The sequence below is a fragment of the Perna viridis genome, chromosome 3 (assembly GCF_037379345.1).
Source record: "Perna viridis isolate PV_CMFRI_1.1 ecotype Kerala chromosome 3, ASM3737934v1, whole genome shotgun sequence".
Lineage (NCBI taxonomy): Eukaryota > Metazoa > Mollusca > Bivalvia > Mytilida > Mytilidae > Perna > Perna viridis.
The window spans coordinates 6,771,600-6,786,079 of record NC_142447.1 but is presented as its reverse complement, the minus strand read 5'-3'; the positions used below and the strand labels follow the sequence as shown (position 1 = coordinate 6,786,079).

Sequence of the window (14,480 nt, the reverse complement as noted above, 5' to 3'; positions counted from 1 at the left end):
CTGTTCTTGTTTGTTATTTTGATTGTTTTGTTCAGTTGTTGTTTTGTGGATGTTGTTTTGTTGAAGTTGTTGTTTTTTTATGTAGAAAGGTGATTTGACACGATCTTAATTTAGCCACAACGGATGTCTTGAGAAAGGCAGGAACTATACACACTTTGGAAAACCAGATTTTCATCCCGGTTTTAATAGGGTTCAGTTCTTTTTGCTCGTTTCTGTGTGTATTGGCGTCGTGTGCAGGGGCGGATCCAGGATTTTAGTTTAGGGGGTGTTGATTGAATTAAATACCGTGCAAAGCAAGGCAAAAAATATTATGGGTGAAACTTGTGGTATTTGTTTTTCCTTACCGATTTAGGGGTGGGGGGGCGTACGCCCGGTACGCCAGTCCTTGGATTCGCGCCTGGTGCGACTTGTTCGTCGGCTGCTGTGGTTTTTAAAACAAGCGCTTTATTTTGTCCACAAACTAACGAGAATATTTCTACTTCTGACAAACATATATTTAGTTGTAAACATTAGTATTAATGAAACCAAGGGAAGCACGTAACAGAACAATTATACTTTATCTTATATTCTTAACTTATAAAGAGTCCATAATATCTCCAATCTTTTTTTTTCATAGTTTTCCATTCTTCTTTGTCTACCCCGAACGTGACATTTTATGAGCAACTCGGCGGGCGTTTCTAGAAAAGTAGAGTAAAGTTTAAAAAAAAATATATAACATTACCCAGTCTGTACTTCGAGTATTGAAATCCGGGATTCAAATTGACCACAATGTCACGGTGTCAGCATTTTCACTCAGTACTTAACCCCGCCTCTTTATTCAAATTAGTACAGTACAACGGAAGTAACTCTCGGTGGATTTGTAATGAGTAGTGTTAATGCCTTGTGATTTTTTCACATCCTGTATAGCAAAGCCTATAAGCTAGCACAGTGATATGTTATGAATTAGGAAACTGTTGTAGGACTACGGAGAAGATTGCCACTGCATGAGACAGTCAATCAGTCTGTAATGTGTCTTAAATTCGTTTGAATAGTACTAAATCCCCAGTCTTTAATGTGTTGTTCTTGTACACACATTGAGCAACTATTTCATATCAGTCGTTACTGTGTTTCCACAATCCATCTTCAAAAGGAATTCTGATTTAACATCAAAAACACTTATAAAAAAACACAATTAAGCTCTATTTTTTTTATTCCAGTTCCCCTCTTTCTGGTCTTTAAGGTCGTATAAGCTTTCTGCTTTATAATTTGTCATCGGAGAGCTCCTGACTTTTCACCGATTTAATTCCTCATTTAAAGCATTAAAGAATTATTTTCGCTTTGATAGAAGTCGCTTTCAGCTAATCACATTCTCACTTCGAAAAAATATACATTTCAAGTTGAAAAAAACGAACAGGAAGCCAAATATCGAAGTGATTTCCTTGTACAGTTATTTATGTTAGATTTGTACTTGAGAAAAAGAAAATCGTGGTATATATTTTTTGCTTTCTAGTTTTCACTGCAGTAAATTTCTATGGATGGACGTGAAAAGCTGCATTTTTCCTGGCCTTGTAACATGCCACCATCGTGTACTTTAGAACATCTGTCGGTCCGTTCCTTTGTCACATCACGATTTATCATATGTGGTCCATATAGTCACGAAACACGGCATGGAACGCAACATGTTTATCCAGAATTTATGAATTATTTTGTAAAATCTCAAAGCATCTGAGAACATGTATATCGTTCTTTCTGGAGTTCCTTATGCATGGAAATTGACATAGCAAATGGCGGCATCTAACCAACAACGCGTTCTCGAGGTCCGAGGGTTACGATTCCCGTGGAAGGAAATAGGACCGTACCCCTTGGTCAGCGAAAATGCCGACACCGTGACATGGTTGTTAATTTGAAACCCTGGTCTTTTAAGTGTCAGTCTCTGTAAGAATCAGGCAGTCGGTGAAACATTGTATAAAAAAACAAACATTTTGAAAGTTTAATTTGACTATTTGCACCATCAGAATCAAGGAAAAAAGACAAGATTTTCAATATCCCTTTGACAAACCTATTGTTTCATTGAAATACACTAAAAATGAACATTTCAAGGGCAGATACTGTCAAAAACCGTGTTATTTTGTTAGTGATGCAAAGCTCAAATAATGGTATTTTCGAATAGAGAAAGCATTCTTGAGTGAAATTATAATGTCAGATCGGTGGAGTTTTGACATGCATGTTTCAGATTTTTCAAATTTTGCCTGATTCTTTAGCCAAAGCGATGGCAGCTCCGAGTGTTTATAGCTGTACGTTATATGCTTGGAACAAAGATGTTCGTCGCCACTATCAAATGTGTAAATGTATATAAACTGACTGTACTATGGGTAATCATAGAAATATCATAGTTCTGTCCTAGATTGTGTAGTTCTTGTGCATTGAAATTGACATTGCAAATGGCGGCATCTAACCAACAACGAGTCCTCGCGGCTGATTCACATACATGTATATGCATTTCGACTTGGCTTCTATGGCCAAGAACCAGTCATGACATTCGTATCGTGTGGACACGACTTTTTTTTCTTTTTCACTACAGTTATCGCATCTTCTTGGTAATAAAGGGAACCAATATTATATTGGTAATCAAAAGAATGTAATCCAGGGACAAAGACCAGACATGGAAAACATACACACACTGAAACTAGTGCCTAAGAGACGATTCATGCTAAGTCAATTATCTAGAAAGATTGTAATGTGTAGTGAATGACCGGGAAGGATTGTAACGTGTAGTCAATGACTGGGAAGGATTGTAACGTGTAGCAAATGACTTGGAAGGAATGTAACGTGTAGTCAATGACCGGGAAGGATTGTAACGTGTAGTCAATAACCGGGAAGGATTGTAACGTATAGTCAATGACCGGGAAGGATTTAACCTGTAGTCAACGACCGGGAAGGATTGTAACATGTAGATAATATCTAGGTAACGGCTCATGCAAAGTCTTCATCGAGAAAGATTGTAAAGTGAAGTCAATATTTGGGAGGCGGTTCATGTGAAGTCAATATCAGGAAAGAGTATCTCATGAAATCAGTCTGTGGGTGGCCATTCTAGTGCAGTCACTATCTGGTAACCAGTTCAGGTAAAGTCAGAATCCAGGAATATCAGTTGAAGACAATAACCGGAAAATGCGTGACTTCAATATCCGGTAAGATGTCAACGCGCATGCTTGGTTCACGAAAAGTCAGTATCCCGGAAGCGGTTCAGGGGTCATCAATAAATTACTTAGTATCGGAAAGTCTTTGAACAAGGCCCTGTTTTCTAAAAACATGTCTTTAAATCTTGCGTAAGTGAGGTAATCAGTCCCTTTATCATATTCCATGAATAAATCGTTCGTTAGCTTTTCGACTGCTTGTTCTTTGGGGTCGTCTTCCGTCATCTTCAGGGCAATCTATTAGAAATGACATACTTCAAAATGAAAACCACAAAAATAACAACATATGTAATCATTCAAAAGTAAACTAAAATGCCGAATTACAGCACATGACAATTATCGACTAAAATTTGATCCCGATAACCAACTTTATCAGCGAAAGGTCTATTCCCTACTTGCGGAGCTCGGGATACTGCATATTTTATCCTGCTTTTTGCAGAGTTACCTCCCGTAAGAGCAGGTATAATTTCGAAGTCTCTCTAATCGATGTTCGGATTCGGGTGCAGAAAAAAAGAGGTAACTCGAATGAAAATGGAATCCCCAGAAGACAAACACAACGGTGTTTCTAAAATTTACAGGGTGTTGCATTTTGTTGGTAGGTTACATAAGGATGATTTTCATTTGTATCCCGGGTAAGGAAAATTTATGGCAGGGTTAGTAGAACGAGAAATTCCCTTTTGACTTTCGAGATTTTCTAAAGTATCGTCGATATCGGATGGAAAACCTTACGTGTTCCGAATAGACACCTGCTCCAAAGGGAGATAAATGTTGACAAAATGTTGGTCCGCAAGTCGGGAATTTTTCCAAAAGGATTCATTGCTTCCAAAATGTTGCAAGAACTTTTCAAAGTACGGTAGTTTTTCCGATTTTTGAAGTTTAATGGACTAATTTAATGATATTAAATATCGTGTAGGGTGCAAGCTTCATTTTTGTTGATTCCATTTTGCAACACTTCGAGTACACATATTTGTCCATAGTGCCTTATAGTTACTTTACTATTTCATTTTACAGAAAGTTACCTTGAACATTTCAGTCATTTCTTCCTTTGTAATTCTCTCATCTCCGTCAATATCAAACAAGTCAAACATAATTTTTATTCTACAGAACACATTTCGGTCGCTTTCGTTGCTTAAGTACATCAGAAACTCCCTGAAATCAATGTTTCCACTGTTGTCCTTGTCTATAACCCTAAAATAGTGGTTTGCAAAGTTGTCCATATCCTCAGTGAAGAACTGCCGGAGATAATGCTTGAAAGTTGTTAGGTTCATTAACGCGTCTGGAGATATTTTCTGCAAAAATTTTATATTTTAAAATCAAAATACAAGTAATTGATTTTCATATAGCATTAGCAAAATAATATCTATATAAAAAAGGTATTATTTTGATGTTTTAGGGGGTTCGTCATGCCCGCCATAGTTCAGGATGTTGGTATATTTCTGATGCCTTCGTTTGTTCTACTAACTTAACTCTTCTACATGTCATTAAATCACTTCATAAGCTAGAGTTCAGTTCTATATTTATTTTTTTTTTATTTTTACTCGTTCTTCTGTCACTCATAATTCCAGCACGTCGTGTAGGAATGGCAGACGACAGAGACACCCTTGGGTTTTCAAGAATAAATGTAAGAACTGCAGCAAATAAATAAACATCGGAAGTTTTGTACTATACATTTTGATTATAAGATTTTCGTTTGTTTTCATCCAGCAGCAAGTGATTTTGTTAAAAAATGAAATAATGCCAATAACCTCGGTCTCAGTTGCTTCTATGTGTCTATGCCTGCTTTTAATTCAGTTGTTCACAAGAGTGGTGAAAAAAAGGAGTCTAAGATCCAGGTCGCAGTAAAGCCGGACGTACTTATTAAGTTTGATAAAGGGAATGGTATATGCCTGTCGCATTGAAGAGCTGCTTGCGGCCTTGAACCTATTAAGGAGCTTAAAATTCAGGATATTGATCTGCCTTACGTACAACAACTGAATTGTGTAATCAAGTGATCGTTTAAAGAATTACTTGACCCAACCAATGAAAAATTATTTAAGAGGTTTCAACCCATTTGTAACAGATTAGTTGATTGATTGAGGTTTTACATCCTAATTAGATTTCATGCATTCCAGGAAAAGAGCGTTCGATCAATCGTACAAACCCTACTTTGTAGTAGTCCGACACGGCTGACTGGATTAGTTGTGCTAGTTTACAGAGCATCGGGTGGGCTGACACATCATTCAGAGTCTTAGCTAAACAGTCGCCACTCTCACTATCTCTTAGCTGAGAAGCAGTGACACTACTAATTTTAAAGCCTTTGCTTTGACTCAATCGAACTCACCATCTACCATCTTCGAAGCGAACAATGGATTTATTCATATACCTATGTATAATTATTATAACGAATTTTGCCCAGTACTCCGTTCTTGGTGTTTATTTGTAGCCACTCACTTAATATTTCCTGCTTAACATACACAAGTAGTTACCAAAAATACACATTGAACAGTATTTACAAGTAGACCCACCAAGTACTCCTTTCCTTTTCCGAATCATTCAAAATCAAAATAAAGTTTCTAAATTTTGATAGTTGTTATACTCAGAACAAAATATAAACAATTTTAAGAAATGCTAGGTACTTGTACCTGTAATACCGTCAGTTTCGATGGTCAATCAAGCGAAAAAATATTGACTCACCATTTTAATTGTGCACAAGTATATACTCACCAAGTACTCCTTGTATGACTCCTTGATAAGCTTCTTGTCGAAATAAGTGTGAGTACGTAAATACTTCAGCTCTCGGTGAGGAAGTCTTTCGAGTTTATTCCCCATCATTACAAGTATTAATTGACATTTTTTGTATGTATTAATATTACTAACGTCAGTTACCTCTTCCTGTTAATTACAACGGGAAATACGCGTGCTACATCTATATGATCATAATTATGATTAAATTTAAATAAACTTTTTTGTATATGCTTTATAAGTTTTGTTTTAAACCGTTTACCACACCGTTATACGTATATCGCACTCTAGTCGGTCAAAATAATGATATAAGTCAAGATATGTATCCCATGCGGTATAAACACTCAACCTTTATCATCCGACGGGCCGGTAATATCAAATACTGAAAATGTGCTAGATTTAATGTCTAGGGCACCGACCAGCGAGGGGTGGGGGACTGAGATCATTGTTTGAAAAAAAATAATTGTTTAAATTTGGGGGGCGGGGAACATTTTATGCAGCCATTGAAAAAAATCTAAAATCATTTTCCTGTGTCACTGAATAAAGATAACAACATAATAACCGAACATTGATCCGTTTCAAAATCAAGTCAAATCCAAAATAAATCTGGCAAAATAGATATTTTACAACACCGGAGCAGCTGATACCGCAATGGTCCTGACTTGGTGCAGGCATTTTAAACGAAATGGTGTGTTAAATCTAGGTTTTACAGAACGCTAAACATCCCTCTTCCATTGTGGGGTGACTATACCAGTAGTGAATATCAGTGAAATCAGCGGTCACGTCAGCACCGAGAATAATTTACAAAAACAATCATTACTCATTGTTATAGGAGAAACTGAATATTTTTCAACCAAGGACTGCATATCTAAAAATAATTTAGTAAGAGACATTTTAAGACGCATTTTCTTATACCCCTGATTCAGGAGTCTGTTACGCAGATATTTGCAGAAATTTAAGGCTTCAAGGAAATCAGAGTAGTTAGTACTTGCTCTAGCGTAGCGAATCAATTGTGAAATATAAACACTATATGCAGGAGATGAAGGTATATTGCTGCACAAGTAAGGAAAATTTATGATATTAAAATTAAAGTCGTCTCTTTTATCATAATTCTTAGTGCTGAAATGACCACTGGTGTCAAATTCGAGATGTAGGTCCAAAAAAGATACAGAACACGCTGTTTCTGTAGTCTCCTTTATCTCGAGCTCTGTTGATTATATATTGACGGTAACCATTTACCAAAAGGAGGACTGTTGATGGACAATACATCATCAATAAATCTGTACGTAAAGTTAAAAGGATTTGGCATCTTTTATTTTTTCACGGGGTTCTGAAGAAATTCAGTCTCGTATGAATATAAAAACAAATCGGCTAGGAGAGGAGCACAGTTAGTTCCCATTGAAACGCCAATATTTTTTTTAAATAGCTCCTCCGAATGTGACAAATATGTTATCAATGAGGAAATCAAGCATATCGCACACCTGATTTTCTGTGTAGCACACTTTGCCCTTCTGTGATGTTTTAGAAAAATATGTGGATTTGTAACCAAGAAAAACATATTTTCGATACTGCAAAAGATTTACGAATAAGTCCTTTCAAACGAGATTTCAATTTATCATGTGGTAACCTAGTGTAGAGTTGAGAAGTCAAAAGTTTGGAGAGAAGTAATTCCCGAATAGCTGCGGGATTTCAGGTTTTGAAGTAAATCTTTAGAATTCTTAAGTATCCACATATAATTAATGCCACTACGCGAGTAAGTGGTATTGCAATAAGTTTGCTGTCCATCCTTCACTGCGGACAATATCATTGTAAGATGAATTGACATCTCCTTCTTGGCGCAAGATGAAGATCCTGCTATATACCTTTCTTTGTGTGGATTCTTATGAAGTTCGGGAATCCAATACAAGTAAGGTAAGTCCTCACATTTTGTTTCGATGTTCAGAGAAGACATGAAGAACCTGTGGTTATTTAGGATTTCATCTTAAAGTTTATCAAAAGTAGTACGTTTGTATGTGGCATTACCTGGGATGTTACTATCATTGCCCATTTCTTTAATAAGGCAACTGAGGTAATGCACTTTTACAAACAAATACAATATTGTTCTGAAATAAAAATAATATGTTAAATAAAAAAGTGATTCACATGTTCTTTCATGTCCTAAAAAAGTGGCGCGTGGAATATATTAATGACTGCCTCAACAGCATTCAGGTAACAATTTTAATACATCGATCTTTTTTTTCTTCATCGGTCAAGTTTTTATTTTCTTAAAAATCTAAACGACAGTAATACGTGGGCTGAGATATATAACTCATCAACTCAATTTACAAAGCATAGTTCAACAATCCTTATCTTTATATAAACACTTTACCCAAGAAAACTTTCGACCAATTCTCTCCCCTTGCAAGTGGCCCAATATAATTAATGCTAATAATTTTATTACTTTAAGAGGGACTCCATATAATTGGCATTATATATCTTTAGAAATATTTGTTATTACACCAATTTCTTTTACAGATATATGATGCAAGTGGGAAAATGTATAGGTTTGATAACCTCAAAGAGTTTTCATAACAAAAAATCCAGATTATTTACCTTTTAATGTAAAGAACACTCATTGATCAAAGTTACAATGTAGCGACAGTAGGTGTCATCTAAAGAAAATTATACCAACTCACATTGGCAAACTCTGCAGGGTAGATCAAATCCAGAATATTAATAAAAAGGGGGTCAAAACTTACACTTGCTCATTGGTAGCCAAATTTTGCATAGCATTATCAAAATTGTCCAACAAATGGGAGTTAACAGCTGGAACTTCAACCCCCCATCCCATGACTGGATAATTTTCTAATATTTCCATATGTTCAAATATAATTAAAATGGTTACGACTATATTATATGGTTTGTATAAAACCAACCTTAATCTGACTATATGAGACTAAATAAATCACTGTATTCCTCTTTCAAGGACCTCCAAAAGCATAATTCTGTTAAGCAGTCCCAAGTACTCTTGTTGATTTAAACATCCGCGTTTATTTGTACCTGGTTGCTCCACAGGTTTTCAATCAAATTTAATGAATGTTTGCACACAATCACTACCAGAGGGTGACAAGCTACATATTGGCATAGGTCAGTTATGGAATATGAAAAAACTAAAATTGCATAAAGTGACTCAATATTTATTTACAAATAATCTTCATTTAGACAATAAATTGATTACAAAATATATCAATACACAATATCATACTGACAAGTTATCACAGATGAATGTAAATTTTGTAAAAATAAAGTCTGAACTACCTATATTCAGCCTCCATGGTTATGTTTCGAAAAAGTGGAAATGGCCAAGTAGTTACACTTACACAGAATGTACACCAGATAATAGACCTCACTATGTACTTAAACTTTCTCAATTTCCTTGTCAGTTAACTGTTTAATACATAAACTTCCAGGCAAATCTATCCCTCTGGAGTTAAAGGAATTTTCCTCTTTAATAAATTTTGTTCATCACACGGTACCTCCTCCCTGAGAATGGGCCTGAAAATTGTTCATGACAATCAAAATCAATATCTAAGCACTTCAGTCAAGAACTGATAAATGAAAATATCCAGATAAATTGTAAACCCATAAAATTAAAGTCAGGGTCAGCAAAACAAAATCATCAATACCAATCTCCTTCATCCTGGTTCTCATATCTGTCTTTACGGATAATGTTTCTCCTGTAAAAAAATGTAAAAAAATTTGATTACTATTTATCAATGTTCATTTTACAACTCCATTATAAAAACATAAAAAAAACAATGAAAAATTGTAAAAAAAATTCACATATGCAGAAAAATATGTCTGTTTCTTGCTACTATACCTACCTTATTGTTGTGCCTACCTTTAACATTTTATGGCCAATTTGGCTCAAGTCTAGATTATTTTCCCCTTAACTCAATGTACAATGTTTCTGAAAATAAAATAATTTCCTACCAACCTACACTATTTTTTTCTAGCTGGTAGCTGGAAACATGACTTATTATCTTTTTTTGGCCTTATAAAACAAAATTGTTAAATGAAAGCCGTTAAATTTATATCATGAAAATAAAGTACCTTTTATTCTACTTTACATAAAGAGAGATTCTTTTTATTGTCGTAAAAATAATCCCAAAAAAAACAACTTGACATGTTTTAAGGTTTAAAAAAATAATTGGTTCATCTCCAAGTATCATCTAAAAACTAATAAAAGTTTAATAGACAGACAAGCAGACATTAAATACAGACAATTAGACTTGAACAGCACTATACGCCAAAAAACAATAGTCAATATATTTTTAGATGACCACTTAAGATCCACCTACAATTTCAGAAATAGCTGCATTAACAGTCGCCTAAAATATTAACACAGAGTTTCAAATCCGACTTTCCTAGATTATTTATTTAACTGTCTTGCTTACTAAGTGTTTAAAATTGATATATTGTTTGAAAAAAAATCTTTTCCATAAAAAAGCCCCCAGCCCTCCTTTGGATCTGTTAATGACAATAAAGTGAAAGAATAGTTTTTATTGTTCAAGGTTAAAACATATTAAGGAGGTAGACCTAGGGTAAAGGACATAACTCATGAAATCAGTGATGTTTGTATCACATTCAATTTTACTAAAGTCTTTCAAGCTTTCATTTCAAAAGGAATGAAATCAGTCCAAGTTACTTTGATGCTTACATGAGATTGATGTAAAATGCTGAATACAAACGTTCCAATGGTTCGTAAGAGTTGTGTCCCTTACTCTAGGTCTACCTCCTTAGGTAGATGTCATTTCTGAGAAATACCATTCAAATAAAATGACTGACATCATGGCTTAGCCCTATGGCATATATTTCATACATTTCGGGATGAGAACGATTGACCAATCAAACGGACCCTGCCTTGTACTAGTCCAACACACTGAGTCTGACTATTATTGTGCCATCTCACTTTAGTAACAGCCCGCAGTTAGGCACATTATTCAGCCTCTGAGCCAACCAGTTGTCACTATAACCCTTAAATACTGTGTGCTTGAAGGAAAAGCGGTTAGTACCAATTTTAAAGTCTTTGGTATGACTCGGCCAGGAATGGAATCATTGACCTTCCCCACTCGAGGCGAGCAAGCTACCCTAAGACCAGAGAGGAGGAACCAGATAACATTTTATCAAAAAGAACAATATACATACAGTAAAACCGGTCTAAACTGAACTCCTGTTGAACTGAATGAGTTGTTCCGTGTTAAGTTTTTACAGATTAGTGACTGGTTTGGACAGGTTTTGATTAAGACAGGTTTCCCTGTATTATCAGTAAATCATTTACTCATTATTATATGCACTCAAAAGGTACATTTTAGAAACGGGTTGGTTAGTATAAAATGTAAGGTATCAAATATAAAGGCAGGTTTAGCTTAACAACTCAGTTGATGAATACATTTCAAAATGAGCAGAGATTTTCATTATTTTCAAAAAAAAATATTTGGTTAAACTCTAAGACCATCGACATAAATATGTAAAAATTAAAACCTATATTAAAAAATGGAAACGGAACACCCTTCCTAATAAAAAAAAATCACTTATTCTGACCTGTAAATCATTACATAGTATAATTTCTGAAGTAATATGCTTTCTGATAGGATAAAAAATTTGTCCATCATCTCAAAGACCCAAATTTAATAATTTTTTTTTAATTTACTGTTTTGATGATTTACTCATTAAAATTAAATACTAAAATTAAATTATAAGGAAGGACTGTTGCATGTTTTTGGTCTCTTGGAAATAATACCAATACCTATGATGAACACTTGAAAAGGTTATTTAATGTGCACCACGTGATCAAGGTTATTTCTTCATAGACCAAAAAAGCCCCGTGCAGGTCCGGGTGTTAAAAGAATAGGCCTGCAGCAGCGCTAAGCTTGTCGTAAAAGGCAACTAAATAGTGCTCAGAACCCTAGCCGGGGGCTAGGGCGCTTTGCCCACAGAGCAACTGGGATGTGTGCCCCAGGTGGTGAAATGGGGTACCCCTGGCGTGTTACATGCTGGGGTTATCAGGCTATAATACGGAAAACCTGACCGCAATCCATAGTGGTGCACCGTGTTGGGAAAGATGCCACGTTCCTCGCACGTTAAAGAACCCTACTGTGGTATTCTTCCGGAGTAGGAACCATAGGGCTCCGCCATGGGAGGCTAAATTGTCCGACCCTACCCCCACCTCTCCCTATTTCCAGTGGCAATCAAAATTTGTCAACCCCATTGTCCTTGTGTCCCATCCCTTTTTCATTTCATCATCATTTCATGTTCATTTTATCATCAATTTCATGTTCATCGTCTAAATATAACTGAAATATTGCTGCTCGGACGTTAAACCCCAACAAATTAAAACAAGCAAATCATAGACCAAAAAAGATATGTCATTTCTTAAATGTCCGGTGAAAGAGTTTGACAGACTCTAAGATGTCTGTCATAAGTAGACATATCACATTTGAACATGTCTAAACCAAATCCTGAATAATCTGAAAACATGTCTAAACTGAACCCTGAATAATCTGAAAACCTGTCTAAACTGAACCCTGAATAATCTGAAAACCTGTCTAAACCAAACCATGAATAATCTGAAAACCTGTCTAAACTGAACCCTGAATAATCTGAAAACCTGTCTAAACTGTGAACCCTGAATAGTCTGAAAACATGTCTAAACTGAACCATGAATAACCTGAAAACCTGTCTAAACTGAACCCTGAATAACATGAAAACAAACTTGTCTAATACCAATTTAAATGTTTCCAAACTGAAAACATTTTACACTCCAAAAGGAGTTTGGTTCAGACAGCTTTTTACTGTAATCAGGTTACAGAGGCCATAACACTGATTAGCTTATACACTATTTGCATTAAATCACGAGGGTCAGGAATCCAAAAACGGACTTGCAGAGTAGGCAGGCTCTAAAATTGGGATTTTTCTTGCTTTGCATGGCATCTCATTCTATTTACACCCCATACCCTTAACCTTAAATCCTGGATCGACTCCTAAGTATGGAGTCAAATCCTGGATCTACACCTGAGTATTGAATCAATCCTGGATCCACTCCTGAGTATGGAGTCAAATCCTGGATCCATTCCTGAGTATGGAGTCCATTACCAGCATATTTAAGCAAAAATCTATCAGTTGATTGATAAACAAAATATCTTTGTTTACCAAGGGTATTTCATCAATTGGTATTTTGTCATGCAACCAATGTTAATCAATACTTAAGCATAAACTTCAAACACAAAGTTAAAGACGTTTCAATATGAGAGAATAAAATAAAACAAAATAATAATATGCTAGTAAATTACTAACGGTAAAACAAAAACAGGTCCATCTAATTATCATGCAAATAAAAAAATTGAAATCTTATCAACTTTCTAAAAACTTGGTCAACCAAAAAAAATCTTTCAGAAAGTCACACTTATGAAACATGAAGTTGGATGCATTATCATGCTATGCATACCAAGACTTAAACAGGAATTCAATATCTGAAGGCAACCAAAATTGCATACAATGTATGCCCTATCTATATAAAGCCACACACCAAATTTGAAATCAATCCATTAATTGGTAGCCAAGATAATATTGTGATGAAATCTGGGCTGCAGATGGAATGACGAATGATGGAAGGACTAGGTGATTCCAATATACCAACCACTTCTTGAGTAGGGTTATAAAAAGAAGACGGTTTATCTAAAGAATATATTGAACAAAATTTCCCTCCAGTTTCTGTTTCTTTTTTATGATATACTAGTCAATTTTTTCTTCACTTTCTCAACCCCATCCATTAACATAACTTGTTCTTACAGTAGATTATACTTATTACACAGAGAATTCTTTTCTGTCATCTTGCAAAATTATACAGATTTGTGTATTTTCAATAAAATTAAAGTGTTTGAAATGATAATATTAATTTATATTAATTTTTTTAAAGAACTTTTGACATAGAATTTGTTTGATAAAATTATAAACATTATTGTAAAAAAGGCCTTTTCATAATTGCCAGGAAAATATTTTATAGAAATGTAAAAGGAATTTATTTTTTTTTTAATTTTACAAGAAAAAGAGTTCTGTGAAACACAATTTTCTTTCGGAAATAGGAAAAAAAATGTCAAATAAGTGTTTTTAATACAAATTTTTTAGAAATTTAATATACATGTACTAGTTTTTTAATTGTTAGAAAAATAGTGAAAATTCCCTGCAGAATCCAAATAAAATGTTGAAATTGAAATAGCCTACATAGAGGCTCAAACATCTCAAGATCAAGTTTGGTGACCTATGGTTTTTTTTGTGTTAAAACTTTTAAGTATGTTCATTTAATGTCATCTTTGAGAAAAATAAGGAAAATATATTTACAAAAATATTAAGTATGATCCACCTTAATCACTAACAGGATATAACTGAATGCATTTAAATTTACACTGTTATGAAATTTGATGAAAAATATGGCGTTATGACTCTCTGCATATTTATTAGATGGACTTGTTCTGTAAAAAAAATTCTAGTACAACAGCACATTGATGTATCTGCCATTACAATTAGCACAACACTAAATAAAAAGTT

At 34.7% G+C, this 14,480-nt stretch overlaps 2 protein-coding genes across 3 annotated transcripts in view; both read right to left on the bottom strand.

The window, feature by feature from the left end:
* Positions 1-1,955: 1,955 nt before the first annotated feature.
* On the bottom strand, positions 1,956-6,039 carry LOC148620829 (neuron-specific calcium-binding protein hippocalcin-like). The gene is made up of 3 exons (XM_088574661.1): positions 5,877-6,039; positions 4,193-4,462; positions 1,956-3,410 (listed from the first exon to the last, which is right to left on the bottom strand). Exons 1-3 carry the CDS (start codon positions 5,982-5,984, stop codon positions 3,204-3,206), a joined length of 585 nt encoding a protein of 194 aa, XP_088430787.1. The 5' UTR covers positions 5,985-6,039; the 3' UTR covers positions 1,956-3,203.
* A 3,015-nt stretch (positions 6,040-9,054) lies between these two features.
* LOC148620828 (uncharacterized) overlaps positions 9,055-14,480 on the bottom strand; it is a 29,297-nt gene continuing 23,871 nt past the window's right edge. The window contains exon 24 of one of the 2 annotated variants that reach the window (XM_088574660.1): positions 9,055-9,610. Coding sequence is in view for 1 of the 2 variants with exons in the window: in XM_088574659.1 (XP_088430785.1) it covers positions 9,553-9,610 (58 nt within the window). In the remaining variant the exon portion in view is untranslated. The remainder of the gene's footprint in view (positions 9,611-14,480) is intronic. The other variant, XM_088574659.1, reaches the window with a different exon arrangement.